This window comes from Echiichthys vipera, assembly GCF_963691815.1.
Source record: "Echiichthys vipera genome assembly, chromosome: 12".
Lineage (NCBI taxonomy): Eukaryota > Metazoa > Chordata > Actinopteri > Perciformes > Trachinidae > Echiichthys > Echiichthys vipera.
The window spans coordinates 17,369,041-17,382,237 of NC_139837.1; the positions used below are offsets into that span (position 1 = coordinate 17,369,041).

General features: G+C 42.4%; 1 protein-coding gene across 1 annotated transcript; it reads right to left on the bottom strand.

Annotated features, from left to right (window-relative positions):
• Positions 1–1,156: 1,156 nt before the first annotated feature.
• On the bottom strand, positions 1,157–9,456 carry bmf1 (BCL2 modifying factor 1). The gene is made up of 4 exons (XM_083924802.1): positions 9,320–9,456; positions 7,210–7,406; positions 6,366–6,568; positions 1,157–1,500 (listed from the first exon to the last, which is right to left on the bottom strand). The coding sequence occupies exons 2-4, from the start codon at positions 7,379–7,381 to the stop codon at positions 1,384–1,386; spliced, it is 492 nt and encodes a 163-aa protein (XP_083780928.1). The 5' UTR covers positions 7,382–7,406; positions 9,320–9,456; the 3' UTR covers positions 1,157–1,383.
• Positions 9,457–13,197: the final 3,741 nt, after the last annotated feature.

Here is a 13,197-nt window from a genome sequence, read left to right on the forward strand (position 1 = left end):
GAACAACTGAGTGACTATCTGTTCTCACTAAAATTTGGATAATTTGGTAGTCTTGGCCAATTTTTTTTTTTTTTAAACCATTTAGAAATATAAAATTTAAGAATACTTAAATTTGCTTTATAATGCACAACAGGCTTTACTCAAATGTTAGAATTTAGTGCACAGGTGCTAGACCTCTGAGGCACATGCAAAAGTCAGTACCACATAACTTTAGTTTAAATATCTTTTCATGGAACATCCAGCTGCCCGGTAATAGGCTGTAGATCCATCAGCCTAAACTTATAATGTTTTATAATAATACAATAAGGGGAGTTGCATGGTCAGCAACAGTAGTGATAAGTCATATATGTCAATAAAGGTGATCTCTTCGAATGTTTGGGTGTAGCCTAAAATATATAACAGTGTGTTGATCTTAAAATATTGATTCAGTACACTCATTCCACTGTTGATTATGCACACACAATCAACCCTAACACGTAATTATTAAAGCTAACTGCTTTCTTGACATTTGTTTTCAGTGTCAATAATCCTAATTGCTCATATCAATATTAGCTGTTATATGATGTTGAACACAGGTTTGCTAACAGTCACCAGGCTTGTTAGACCAGTCACTGATGTTCAGTACTGCAAACTCCACCCTGATGCTTCATGACTCATCAAATTGCTCTTACTGTTTGACATGCAGCATGCGACTGGAGAAATGCCTTTCTTAAAACTTCCGTGCATATTTAAAAAACGATTTAGATTACAAGTTAAGCTGTGCAGACTTTTCCATGTGCAGAAATCTGTTCCCGGTATTCTGAATGATCATATTCAAATGTAATACCATACCGAAGAAAATGGAGGAGTAAAAAAAGAAAAAACACAGAGCAAAATAAAGAAAATAAGATAAATGTTCCATTGAGGTGAGGTGCAAAATGCTTTGTTCTGAGAAGTTGCCTCTTTGGAAATTAGTAAATCAATTTGTCTGGTTACCAGGGACACTTCACCACATTTCCTTTCATTTGCAAACCATCTCATCTTGCCTCATCTCAAAAATTGCTCAATACTCATTCTGGCAGAAGACATTGAATAAGGCATTCCCAGGGTCTATGGAGGTCATTTAAGATGGATACATGATGAAGTGCAAAACAATTTAACAAGCACAATGTACTGTACAAAACTACTACACCACACGTATACCAAAATATGAACATTGTCCAGGTGAGGAATCTCGGAGCATCATGGCATCTTCTTGGAAAGAAAAAAACACACGACCTTGTATAAAAGTTGGTTGTCTCCGTCCCGCGGTGACCTTTTGTCCCCCCCCCCAAAAAACAGACCCGTGTTAAATTTGACAGTGCCATTAGGAGTCCAGTTCCTCAGAGAGACGGGTAGACCCCCTCACCTCCGTCCTGCTCCACCTCCTCCAGCAATGAACCCCCTGTCAAACAGAAGGTTGAGCAGAGCTGCGGCCAGGCGCCACCACATCCACCCCTGGTTCCTTTGGTTTCGATGATACTGAAGCAAAAAACGGAGATAAAACATTGCAAAGTTAGTAAAATACACAGCAAGAAACAGACACTAGTTTTGGGCTGTCCATGTGGGCTTTACTTTGTGTTGTCTGTGATATGGGCTGATTGACAGTGAGCACAGTGAAGAGGGTCAACTGAGTAAGTTAGACATAACTAGACACCGGAACCACACTGATATTTTCACAACAGTCTGCTTCTGTCCCTAGCAATACTTATTAGAGAGGCCTCCCTTTGTGTTTGGGATCCCTACACAATCCGGGCTTCCCAACAGACATGGCAAACCATAAACACATTCATCATGCAGTCACACTTTCTAATCTTTCTGGGGGAGACCAGCAGCCAGTGGCTGCTCAGGAGGAGACTCTCTCGGGTTTGCGAGCCAATTGGATTGTGTGTGATTAGAGGGATAATGTTATCTCTGCCATTGAGAGGCTGAGATAAGATAATTGCACTGAATGGGATTAGGGAGCTCTCTGGAAAACACGTATCTGCATGAGAGAGAGGTACAGTAGTCCAACAGCTCATCTGCAGACGAAAGGCAGACTCCATCATGTCTGATGATAATGTTGCAGCTATCTTAAGACCATAAGGGTTGTAAACTAAGGGGGACTTTTTCATGACAATGCACCAAAGTCTACTACCTTTTTCTGGAAATATTCTGCCAAAAAATATTTATTTATATTTTAGGCAGAGATTAGATACACCATATTTACATGACTCTTAAGGTTGTGTCCAAACATTGACCTAGTTAGCAGCCAAGAACTGCCATTGTGATAAGCAGTGTTTCTTTACTCTTATCAATTTGTGGTGGACATTGCAGAGTGTAACATAAGCTTTGCCAGGTTCCAACTAGAATGGGTGTATGTTACTACAGGCTTACTCTTACTCGCTCTTTGTTCAAAAGAAAAATGGAGAGGTGAAAAAAAAGGGCTGGGAGTCTTGATAAAACTAGTTCTCTGTTGTATGTCATATCTAAATCTTGCCTGGGGATATTTTGATAAGGACAAAATAATAGCATAGTGTTTGCCTCATATAAAGATAGGCAATATGTATATGCAGCACAGAGTGGAAGAGCTGGCAGCCAGCATGGCTCGACTAGGCGAGCCTTAAGACTTTTACATTTTAAACTTAATTATTTAATTAAAAAAAGACTTCAGTAAGTTAAAAATCTGTCATCCAAGAAGAGGTTGGCAGAATGACTGCAGATGTGCTATTATATGTATGTTGTATGTCAACATGTGAAATACTTAATGATGCTTATAGTTTCTGCATTAGATAGTAAAAGTTGCAGTAAAAGGAGTCAACTGAAGGATGTATCATTCCACAAAGCTTGTGTGTTTACTACAAGCTGCGCAAGAAGCAATTAATCTTCATAAACAGAAACAGAATGTTCCTGTGACGGTGACCTTTTGCCCCCCCATTCTATCAAGATGAGAAAGAATGAAAGAAAGAAAGAGAGCGGGAGGGAGAGAGAGAAAAGAGGTGTGCACAGTCCTGTTGCAACTTAGTCATGACTCATGAGTCACGCCACCAACTGTCAAAATGAGACTCTAAATTTAGCCCGCAATAGAGTGGCAGAGTCTAGCCAGATGCTCGCTATCGTCACTCTGACACTAGCCTGATGTGCTTTATCAGTGTCCCATGCTGGCTGTCTGTCAAGCCAGCTGCTCAGAAGCTCTGACTTATCTCTGTTTCAATAGCGAGAAACTCTGGATAAGTCACATCATCAGGGAGGAGACAAGGAGCCAAGGAAAAATACAAACAAAGAGCAGTGGTATTGGATAATAGAGAGCGGCACAAATGGACATCACTTTGAACAAACATCATCACAGAACAATGAATGAAAAGTAAATATCCAAAGCCATCTCCGTATGTTTTTATTTCTAGTGCAACTCCACTCCTCCCCCCTCCACACAAGCTGAAAGGAGAGAGTACCATGCCCTCACTGGAACAGTGAATAGATAAAGCCACAAACACAGTGTGCGTGCAGACAAACACACACACTCTCAGACACACACACACACAGAGGCGATATTCAACCCTGCTTTCAACACCTCCTATCGAAAGCACCAGAAGTCGTCTCTCTTAAAAAAAACATAGGATGAAACCTAACTCTGCTCCTTGCCCTGTGCAGGCTGGAGCAGTCTTCCTGCCATTGTGACTGTCATTATTGCCTTGTCTCAAATGGCAGGCCAGCGAATGTCAGCCATCCTCTGGGGACCTCAGCGTTCCCTCCAGCCCTCTCTGACTGAGGAGCAATTTATCTGTCAGCATCCACTAGCACTCCTTCGCTACCTAATCCCTCCTCGCCAGGGGCCACAGGCTCCCATGGAGAACACTCACGGCCACATGGCTCCTAAATCCATCAAGATGATGACAGTCAAAGGCACTTGGCTAGCTCAGGGACAAGTGTCTGCACTGAATAACTGCAATCGCCTACTGACAGGAGCAGACAGGAATGAAGCCTGACAAACAGTCACACTATTCTGGAGTGAAGGTTTTTTGTATTGACCGTCAGACCGTGTGATAGTGAGAAGTGAGAGTCAGCTAAATGTAGAAAAACAAGTATGGGTGTATTCATGCATGAGCACGTACACACGCACGCATGATACAATTAATTGCACAAACAGAGACATAAATAGCAATTACAGAGACTGCAGTGACTGCACACATCCAAAACCGCACATCAGTGTTTGGGTTGTAAAAACATCCCTCAGCAACAGCCAGCCACAGACTCTGAACACTCACACACACTTGCAGAAACACACCTAATACAGAAGTCAAGTTGCAAGTTAGCATTAAGAATTCCCCCTTCTCTTCATGATACAGGATAAAATAAAATTCTCTTAATTGTTCGTTCACTATCACAATATCAGTGTATCTGTGCCATGTCACTTGTAGCTTCAGGATATGACTTCACAGGGTCGTTCTCACTTGGACCGTCCTCTCTGCTGTTTACTCAACCAGCAAAAGCAGCACAAGCCACTTCCTCATCCCCTGACCCATGCCCGCCACTGTTGTGCGTCAGTAAGTCCCAGACGCGCAAACACATTGCAGAAACCCTTCTGTCTGACTGTCAGGTCGTCTGTATGCATTTGTCACTGTCACAATACATGAGTCATGTTGAGCTCGGGGGGTATAAATAACTTGATAAGCACAAGAGAAAAATCAGAAACTGTCTTGCACTTCAGAGTAAGAAGTAAAAAAAAAAAGTGATATCACTTGCAGGGCAGGGAGGGTCCCATTTCCCGAAAGGGACGTTTTAAGACAACTGAAGATGGTTGTTACTTGATCATTTGAGGTTCATTTCCAAACATTCTTTTCTCAAATATATTCTTATACCATCATTATAGCCCACCCCCTGTCTGTGGCTGTATAGACCTCTTATTTGGGTGTCTCCTGTGGCCGCTCCTTGCCTAGGGAAGAGGCTGACTGGTGACTCCCTGGAACCACAGCTGTCCCCCTGGGTGCTCACGCGCTGAGCTTTGGGTTACAACATGTTTACCTTCTCCCGCCACTTCTGCTTTTTCCTGGACAAATCGGTGTGTGTGTTTGTTTAAATGTGCACGTGTGAATAAATGTGTGTTTGACTGTTAACCACTTGTGCAACAAGAGACTCTGCAGAAAATCTCATGAGGGTTTGTATATATTTGAAACAACAGTGTGTCACAGTTGTACAACACTCCCCCATAGAAACAACTTTATGCAGCATGCGGACTCAGTGGACTGTGTCACCCTGACCAGTGTAATTTGTTGTTTGAGGCCAGGCATCCTCCGTGCCACTTGCCTCCACAGCACACTGAGGAAACAGAAGAAAAGAGAGAAATAAACAGGAAGAGAAGGTCGGGGGAGGGCTTGGGGTTGGCGAGGTAGGGGGAGGGGTTGTCCTTGTCCTGTTCAGAAATGTTTTTGGCTTGAGGGTGTAGAAGGGGGTGAAACACTGGGCTCTGTAGGTTCTGCATGTGCACAGTCTCTCCAAAACAAATATGGAGCAAACAATAAAAGAGAGCAAACTAGTCCCACCATAAATCTTTGTTAGATCAACATGGGATCCAAATATCATACAAAACTGTGTGAAGGGTGTTCTGCACTTAACCTGACACAAATTAAGAAACACAACAAGATCTAGTTTGATGGCAATAGAGTTATGCTTATATCTGCAGCATGGCACCATCGTAAAGCCAGTGGAAACAAAAGGTCGGTCTCGTTAAAAAAATAAAAAACAACATTGATTATCCATGTAAGACCTATAAGCTAATGATATAATAATCAGAACAAAATATAACATTATGTTTCAGTGAACTGGAGACAACACTAAACAAAGCACATTTAAAGGAGCATACAGCTCATGGTAATCCAGGGGCTAGTAAAAATCTAACCTTTCTAGCGGTTCATGTGCAGTATATGGTTTCTACAGTAGCTTATTTTGCAAATCAAATTTCCTCCTGCATAAGAAATAATGAGGTGTGGAATCCTTCACTGTTTCTTTACTACTACTATGTTATAAAGGTGATGAACCAAGAAGTGTTTAAGGTGTTTTTCTTATATGGTTATCAGTATAATATTAAGGGGACTGTCAGGGTCTCATTTGTATAATCCTGGCTTTATGGCATTTTATTTTGCCAGCTCAACTTGAGTGTAACTGCATGCTATCAATAAAACAGAAAGAAAAGATATGTGTTTGCCTGGTGGCAGTCACAGGTAGCAATCCATTAAACTGGCACACAACACGTCATAAAGGGCTGCTCGTGGTATTAATAACAAGTTGTGCTTGTTAACTGCCATCAAACTAGAGACCAAGAAGTCTGTCTTGAGTTTGTAAAGTCAGCAGGATGCATATTTCCTCCTCACCAGTTGTAGGTGTTCCCGGTGAAACTGGTCTGCTATCAGCTGGAGTTTCTGGCCAATGCAGGCCTCCACACTGCGGGCCACAGGTTGCTGCCGGGGTAGCTGCTCCATCCCGTTTTGTTCCCCTTCACTTTCTTGTTGCCTCACTTCCTGATCTCCAACAAGCTCAAAGTGTGCCGGGAAGTGCAATCGAAAACCTGCGTTGCCTGTTGAGTGTCAAGGCTGAGACTTATTATTTTGTCAACAACCGTATAAAAATATAAGTAAAACAATGACCCCTGACAGGGTGATTTAACTGTGATGATGCAGGTACAAGGAGCAGCCAAGTATCGCTAAACGTGTCTTTGACCAATAAGATTGCTTGGCTTTAACCACAACTTTCCCAGCTGCATTTTTTTTGTAATCAAACACTGTGAGTCATTTAAGTGTTTCATAAGTCACTCACACAGAACAAACTCACAGGACACAGATTTGAGGTCAGTCAGTTGTTATGGCACTACTTTGGAATGATTACTTGTATATGGCACCAATGTAACTGTCACTGATAAACACTTCTCTGTGCAGTTGCTGCTTACGCAGGTAACCACCTCTGTCACGTCCTTTCAGTCACAGTGCCAGTCTGGCGCCTTTTGAATAGCAAAGCAGCTGGGTACACTGCACACACCATAAAAGCCACTGTGATCACGACTATCAGGCGCCGGGGGTGAGATCAGTGCAGTAACATTGTTACCCTTTTATCACAGTAGGTCTCATATTATAGTTTGGCGCTTCAGTTTTATAACACTGCTTATCACGCACAAGGCAATGTTCCTTATTCTCTTTTGAAATGGTATGTCATAAGCCTCACCGTAGAAGAGTGGTCTGGGCTCCTGTGCCACTCCACAGGGCAGCATGCCGTTGTTGGGTGCCAGGGCAGGGCCAGGTGTTTGTGTGCCCCGGTCTTCACACTTTATCTCCCTGAATGTGGTGCGCCAGCAGTGGGGATCTGGCTCAAACACATCATCCTCCTCATCGTCCATACGGGGGCACTATGAAATGAGCAGCCTTAAAAGAAACAGGACAGAGAAGGACATGTTATAGATACAGCTGAAAGGCAATCCAAGTTCCCTTCTAATGATGTTTGTAACCTTGGACGAGTCTGCATTAGGCTCGATGGGATGATCTCACACACATTCATTAAGCGCTCATTCCTCCAAAGCATTCATTATTATTATAGACAACCTGTCTGGTTTATGAGTGCCCCCAAATCAATAAAACCCCGCTGGACAAGTTGGGGAAAAGAAAGAAGGCAAACGATCTGCCTTCACTTGTCTGAATAATCTCAGTGCTTATTCAGACAAATGGCTCTGTTCATCTCACTGATGAAACCACACAATCCATTGCGGTTAGGAGACTCAGTTGAGCTACATTTACATAAATTGGCGTTTGGCTGACTAGGTTAAATGAGAGGTTAAATCTTTTGTCTGTGCTAAGCAGCCTTGTGGACAGGAGCCAAATGTCACATGTTTAACTTATAATACTTGTATCAGGTACTTTTACAGCAAGCAACTGCAGGTCTCAGTGCTCAGGGCACATATAGGGCCTAGATATCATAAACCTACACATGTTCACTTGATGGCAGGAATACTCAAAATGCACGATTATAAATCACGAAAACAACTCTGCAGCAGTGTGGCAAGTATCTTAAGGAGCACTTGGGAATCTATCCACTGTCAGTGATGCACTGAATCTTATAGTGGGTCAAAAAGTCATCAAAATACGGGTGAAATTCAAGTCGCCTCAATAGCTAACCCCCGAGTCACCGTTCAGTTGTAATACAGGGTTAGACTACTACCACACTTCCAAATTAGGGTCCACAGAAAAAGGGTAATGACAGTCTTTGAGGAAAATCCTAAGCCACTCTCCCTACTCTGGTCTGTCAGCTTGCCAGCTCCCTGAGAAGGAGTTTTCATTTCTTCACCCAACATAAGCAGATTGGCCTGTCCTCTAGCATGCCCAGACCTCACGATATACTGTGTGCGTTCACAATAAACCCTGTGTGTAAAACCACTTAATGCTTTGTTATGACAAACAGAGAGTAAGAACATGGAAGGCTCAGGGGGGAAAAATAAGCTCAACTTCCAGATATCCAGGGTTGCCCTCTGTCCAGTCAGTTGAGCTGTGTGTTTGTGTCAGACAGTGGCTCCCCCTGCTGAAAACAAAATAACCCCAACAAAAGGGAAGGAAGGAGAAGTGGGGGTGGGGGTGATGGTGCTCTGTTATGGACACAGTTTCTATCCACTAGTATCGAAAGCCGCAGATCAAACCGTTTATATAAGAAATATGTAACATTGTGCATATCAGACCTACAATGACACACAAAGTGCAAAGCGGTTTCAAGAGTCTCGCGATATTTATTTTTAATTAAAAAAAAGATCTCGTTAATAATCCACAGGCTAAACTGGAAGAAAATGATTTTCTGAAAACTAAAATAAGTCAGAAAGAAAATGGGATGCGAAAATAGCCTGTAGTGCAATGATGTCAAATAAAGTTAAAATATAGGCTACACACATTTGAAAACAAATATCTACAGTAGCCTAAAAACTAGAATTATAAAACTGAATGCCGACTGAAACACGACGGACCGCAAAAACAAACCACAAGTCTAAAGTCCATTCACCGACTGAGCTCCGTAAACCGGGAAAGCCGGTACAATTCAAACCCGTTTATATGAAACGACCGGTTGAGTTTCAGTAAACTCCGTTTTTTAGTTGGACTTCTTTCACGTTTCGACACAGTAAATGAACGTACTGTCGAACAAAATGTGGTACATGCAACACTGTTGCAGCTGTTTCGACGACAACAACGACACGTTGTTTCTCGCTCCAGTCTGAGGACGCGGATGTTTTTTAACGCTCGTGCCGGTGGAAAGTTTACACAGGAGAAAGGACATTTAAAGGAGCTTTTGAGGCGCTTACCACACAGATGGGCTTCGTTGTAAAGGCTGTCTTATAGCAACTCGGAGGAAAAAAAGGGACAACGGGTTCAATATCCTTGGCAAGTCAAGCGAGTTTAGTCCGTAGCATCACCTCCACGACTACTTCCATTCTGTGAGGAGAACTGCAGCAAACCGATGTCATTTCGCCGACGTCAGCTCGACTCCGCCGCCGGGGCGTGGTGCTGAAAGTTAGTAAATAAACCCTCCTTTAAAAAAAACGCGAGTGTTTCTGTCGTCGAGTTGTGTGCGTCTCACAGCCGAGGCGGAGCAATGGTGTACATTCAGAATTTACATTCAGAAGCTGCAGCCAATCGTCGAGTTTGTTTTTGTCCCGCCTTCTCCGTCGCGTATTCAGACACGTGGACGGGAAATTCCCCGTAGCACGAGACCGCTTTCACGCCGCTCCTGCCGTGCTCATCTGTTCGGTGAAGTGCTTACATGCACAGGAGAAATGTGAAGGAACATGCACGGCTACGTGTTCATAGGTTCATACGTTAATCACCCTCCATATTTATCCACATGTAAGAGTGTATTCATGTTTGCAGTAATTCTGTCTACAGCTGATATTGTCTTATATGATTAAGAATTAAGAATTTCTTCATTGTCATTGTTTTTTTTTTTTAGGAAAACGAAACACAGTTAGTAGCTTTCAGTTACATACATTGCAAAAAATATAAAATAGTGAAATATAAAATATTAAAACAAAATAAAAGAATCAAGATCAATATATAGCATATACACTCTTATCCAGTGTACACATAATAAAAATAAAGGATTAGTGTGTATAGTTCTGCAATATCTATCTATCTATCTATCTATCTATCTATCTATCTATCTATCTATCTATCTATCTATCATAGGCCTATTGTTACTATTTATGTATCCCATTGTGTTATATTATTTCCCAATATCACATTACATTTTATATTATTTTAAGCTTACCGAGAAGCAATTGGGAAATTTTGTTGGTTATAAGTGAAAATTACCTATAGGTCATACTGAACGTGTTCTAAATCTCAATCAGTATAATTATTTATACATTTGTAGAAGAAAACAACAAACCCTGGGACCCTGACTCAGAACCATAAAAACAAGAGAATAAAATAGGGGTTGAAGGATAGTAGCTCATAAGGGCAAATATGGCAGGGCAGCAGAAGGAGAAAGTTTTGTACATTCAGTGCATGTATGTATGTGTGTGTTCGTGTGTGTGTGTGTGTGTGTGTGTGTGTGTGTGTGTGTGTGTGTGTGTGTGTGTGTGTGTGTGTGTGTGTGTGTGTGTGTGTGTGTGTGTGTGTGTAGGTTGTTAACCCATCATCCAATATAACCACACACAAAAAAATCAGTTGAGATATACTAACATTCCTTTTATTTTCTAGGTGATTTACAATCAGCTCATAGCTTGACAGTTCATGCTGAGCTGATGCAGGTGCTGGTGCTCTGCCCCCTCCCCTCAGGGCCATCACTGATCAATAAACCCTCAGACAGCTGGAGCTGACCCTCTGCATTCTCCCACAGAGCATCACCCTGCCCCACCTCCCTGTCCCTCAGCTGTTATCATGTCCCACCACCGGGCAGCGTGAGAAGTCACGGGTCCCTGCCTCCTCTGTCCTTCCTGAATTGGATAGACCTCTAGGTTTGGACTTTGTCCCACCTGCGGCCTCGCAGATTAGGTGGGGATTCACTGTTGTAGAGGGGATTGGTTTCCTCGCTCACTGTGATATAGGAAACTTGATCACTTTTTGCATGAGTGCCCTGTGTAAAAACAGAAGGCTCTGATGTGGGAGCAAGCTGCTTTTGTGCTCCAGCCAAACAAAGTAGACCCCTCCCTTCTTAAGAGACTATCAAGAAAACACCTTCAATTACTAAAGAGAAAGTCAGATCCTTTCAACGACAAGTCATTATAGACACAGTATGAAAGTAATGCAGAGTATAATAAGAGTATTGTAAGTATTCATTTCATGGTAATACTAAATACTTACTAAGCATTTGACTGGTTCATTATTACTATTAAGCCCTGAAATGAAATATTAATGAGTAAGTATTGATGCCAGTACATATATCTTAAGAAAACAAACCTAAGTTATTCATTAATATGCATTAGTCTTTGATGTATTAGTGTTTGAGAGTAGCTGCAGAAATCGTTGAGGCCATAAGGCTGCTCTCAGTGGGACACATACTGTAGACAGGCCTCTATAACATAAATAATGAATATGGATGAATTCACAGCAGCCATTACCACTATCAAGGAACATGAATTTTAAATTCAGCACATTGTTGATTTAACTAATCGAGCCATGTCTATCAGTATGTGGATTATGGCTTTTGTGTTGATGAAAGACGTGTGTCAAAGTCTTTGAAGTGCACAGCCACAAATTACATTTATACACTTCATCCTGACAAGACTCTCACTGAAATGAGATACACTGACACAATGCGGTCCCTAGCAAAAATCTTTTAATGTCTCTTTTTCTCTCTAACGCTAAACAATATTGACAGTGACTTGTGATGTGTGGAAAGTGTTCATAAATAAGTTCTTATAGATGCCTGAGAACCCTGGGAGAGAGAAGGCTGCCATCAGTTTGTTACACCAGAAACACACACACACACACACACACACACACACACACACACACACACACACACACACACACACACACACACAAACATGCATGCACATACCCGTGCACACATGCATGTACATACACACATGGCTGCACAATCACATGCCCTACTTCCTCTGTTACCTCAAAAGCCCATTCTCCCTCTTGATATCTCATTCTCTATATGCATGTGCACACACATCTATTGCAAACACACACTGCCTGTCTCCCACCAAAAACATTCTCATCATGTGAATCCTGCCTGGAAACTAGAAAGGAGGGATTTCATTTGCTCTGACTGGACATGTTCCATGGCAACTGCATCCCGACTGCGAGCCAGTTGGATGAAACTTGTGTGGCACAGTGACCCATTGGCAGAGATCATACTGAGGGAGTGACCTGATAGCAAAAGGGGGCTTCTTCTCTGCCCTCTCTGGTACTTCTCATGTCAACTTCAGCTAAAGAAAGGCCAAAAGTATCACTGTAATTCAGGTAGTATTTGGGAATTTTGCCCTGGAAACTGGACGACATGATCAGGAACAGCAAAGTCTGATCTGGCCCAAAGAATTTGACAGTATCTGAAGCCGCAAGGTTAAGTATGTTTGCACACACACACGCACACGCACACACACACACAATCACACACACACACACACACGCGCAGATGTGTAGACACATCTGGGTAAACATCCTGGGGGAATAGCCTTAGATTTGTCATCATGAAGTCAAGTGGCCTGGTCAAATGCCTGCAATATCTGACTTTTGCCTTTTAAAAAAGTGATTTTACACATCCACCAGTTGTTTTATAAGTTTGTTATAACTGAATAATTTAATCTGTAATGGTGGGTAAGAAGACAAAAGTTGAGGGTGTATTTATTTTTAGGCAGTTTTCAAGCCTTTAATAAGAAAGGACAGACAGGATTGAGGGTTAGACATGCAGCAAAGGGCTGCAGGTCGGAGCGGAACCCACTGCCACTGCCTTGAGGACCTTCAGCCTCTTTACATGGGGCGACTGCTCTAACCACTGCGCCACCGACCACCCTAAAGATACATGGTCTACAACCACTAACAGGTCCTTTTGGGTAAAGACCGATTGAATAATGCAGCAGGTGGCGTGGAGTAATTTTGTTTTTGAACCCAGCCTCTTTTAGAAATTGTGAAGGTAAGGATAGTTATGAGAGCAACGACATCTGATCTGACTGCCGTAACTGAGAGCACAGACACAAACGGCCACCTTTGTAAGGCCTGTCTGGTAATC

What these genes read in the sequence shown, in the direction of transcription:
- bmf1 (XM_083924802.1), bottom strand. Translation starts at nt 7,381, where the DNA reads ATGGACGATGAGGAGGATGATGTGTTTGAGCCAGATCCCCACTGCTGG. An exon ending in GCCCAGACCACTCTTCTACG is followed by an intron (nt 6,569 to 7,209) that starts GTGAGGCTTATG and finishes GACACTCAACAG; the next exon opens with GCAACGCAGGTTTTCGATTG. An exon ending in ACCGGGAACACCTACAACTG is followed by an intron (nt 1,501 to 6,365) that starts GTGAGGAGGAAA and finishes TTTTTGCTTCAG; the next exon opens with TATCATCGAAACCAAAGGAA.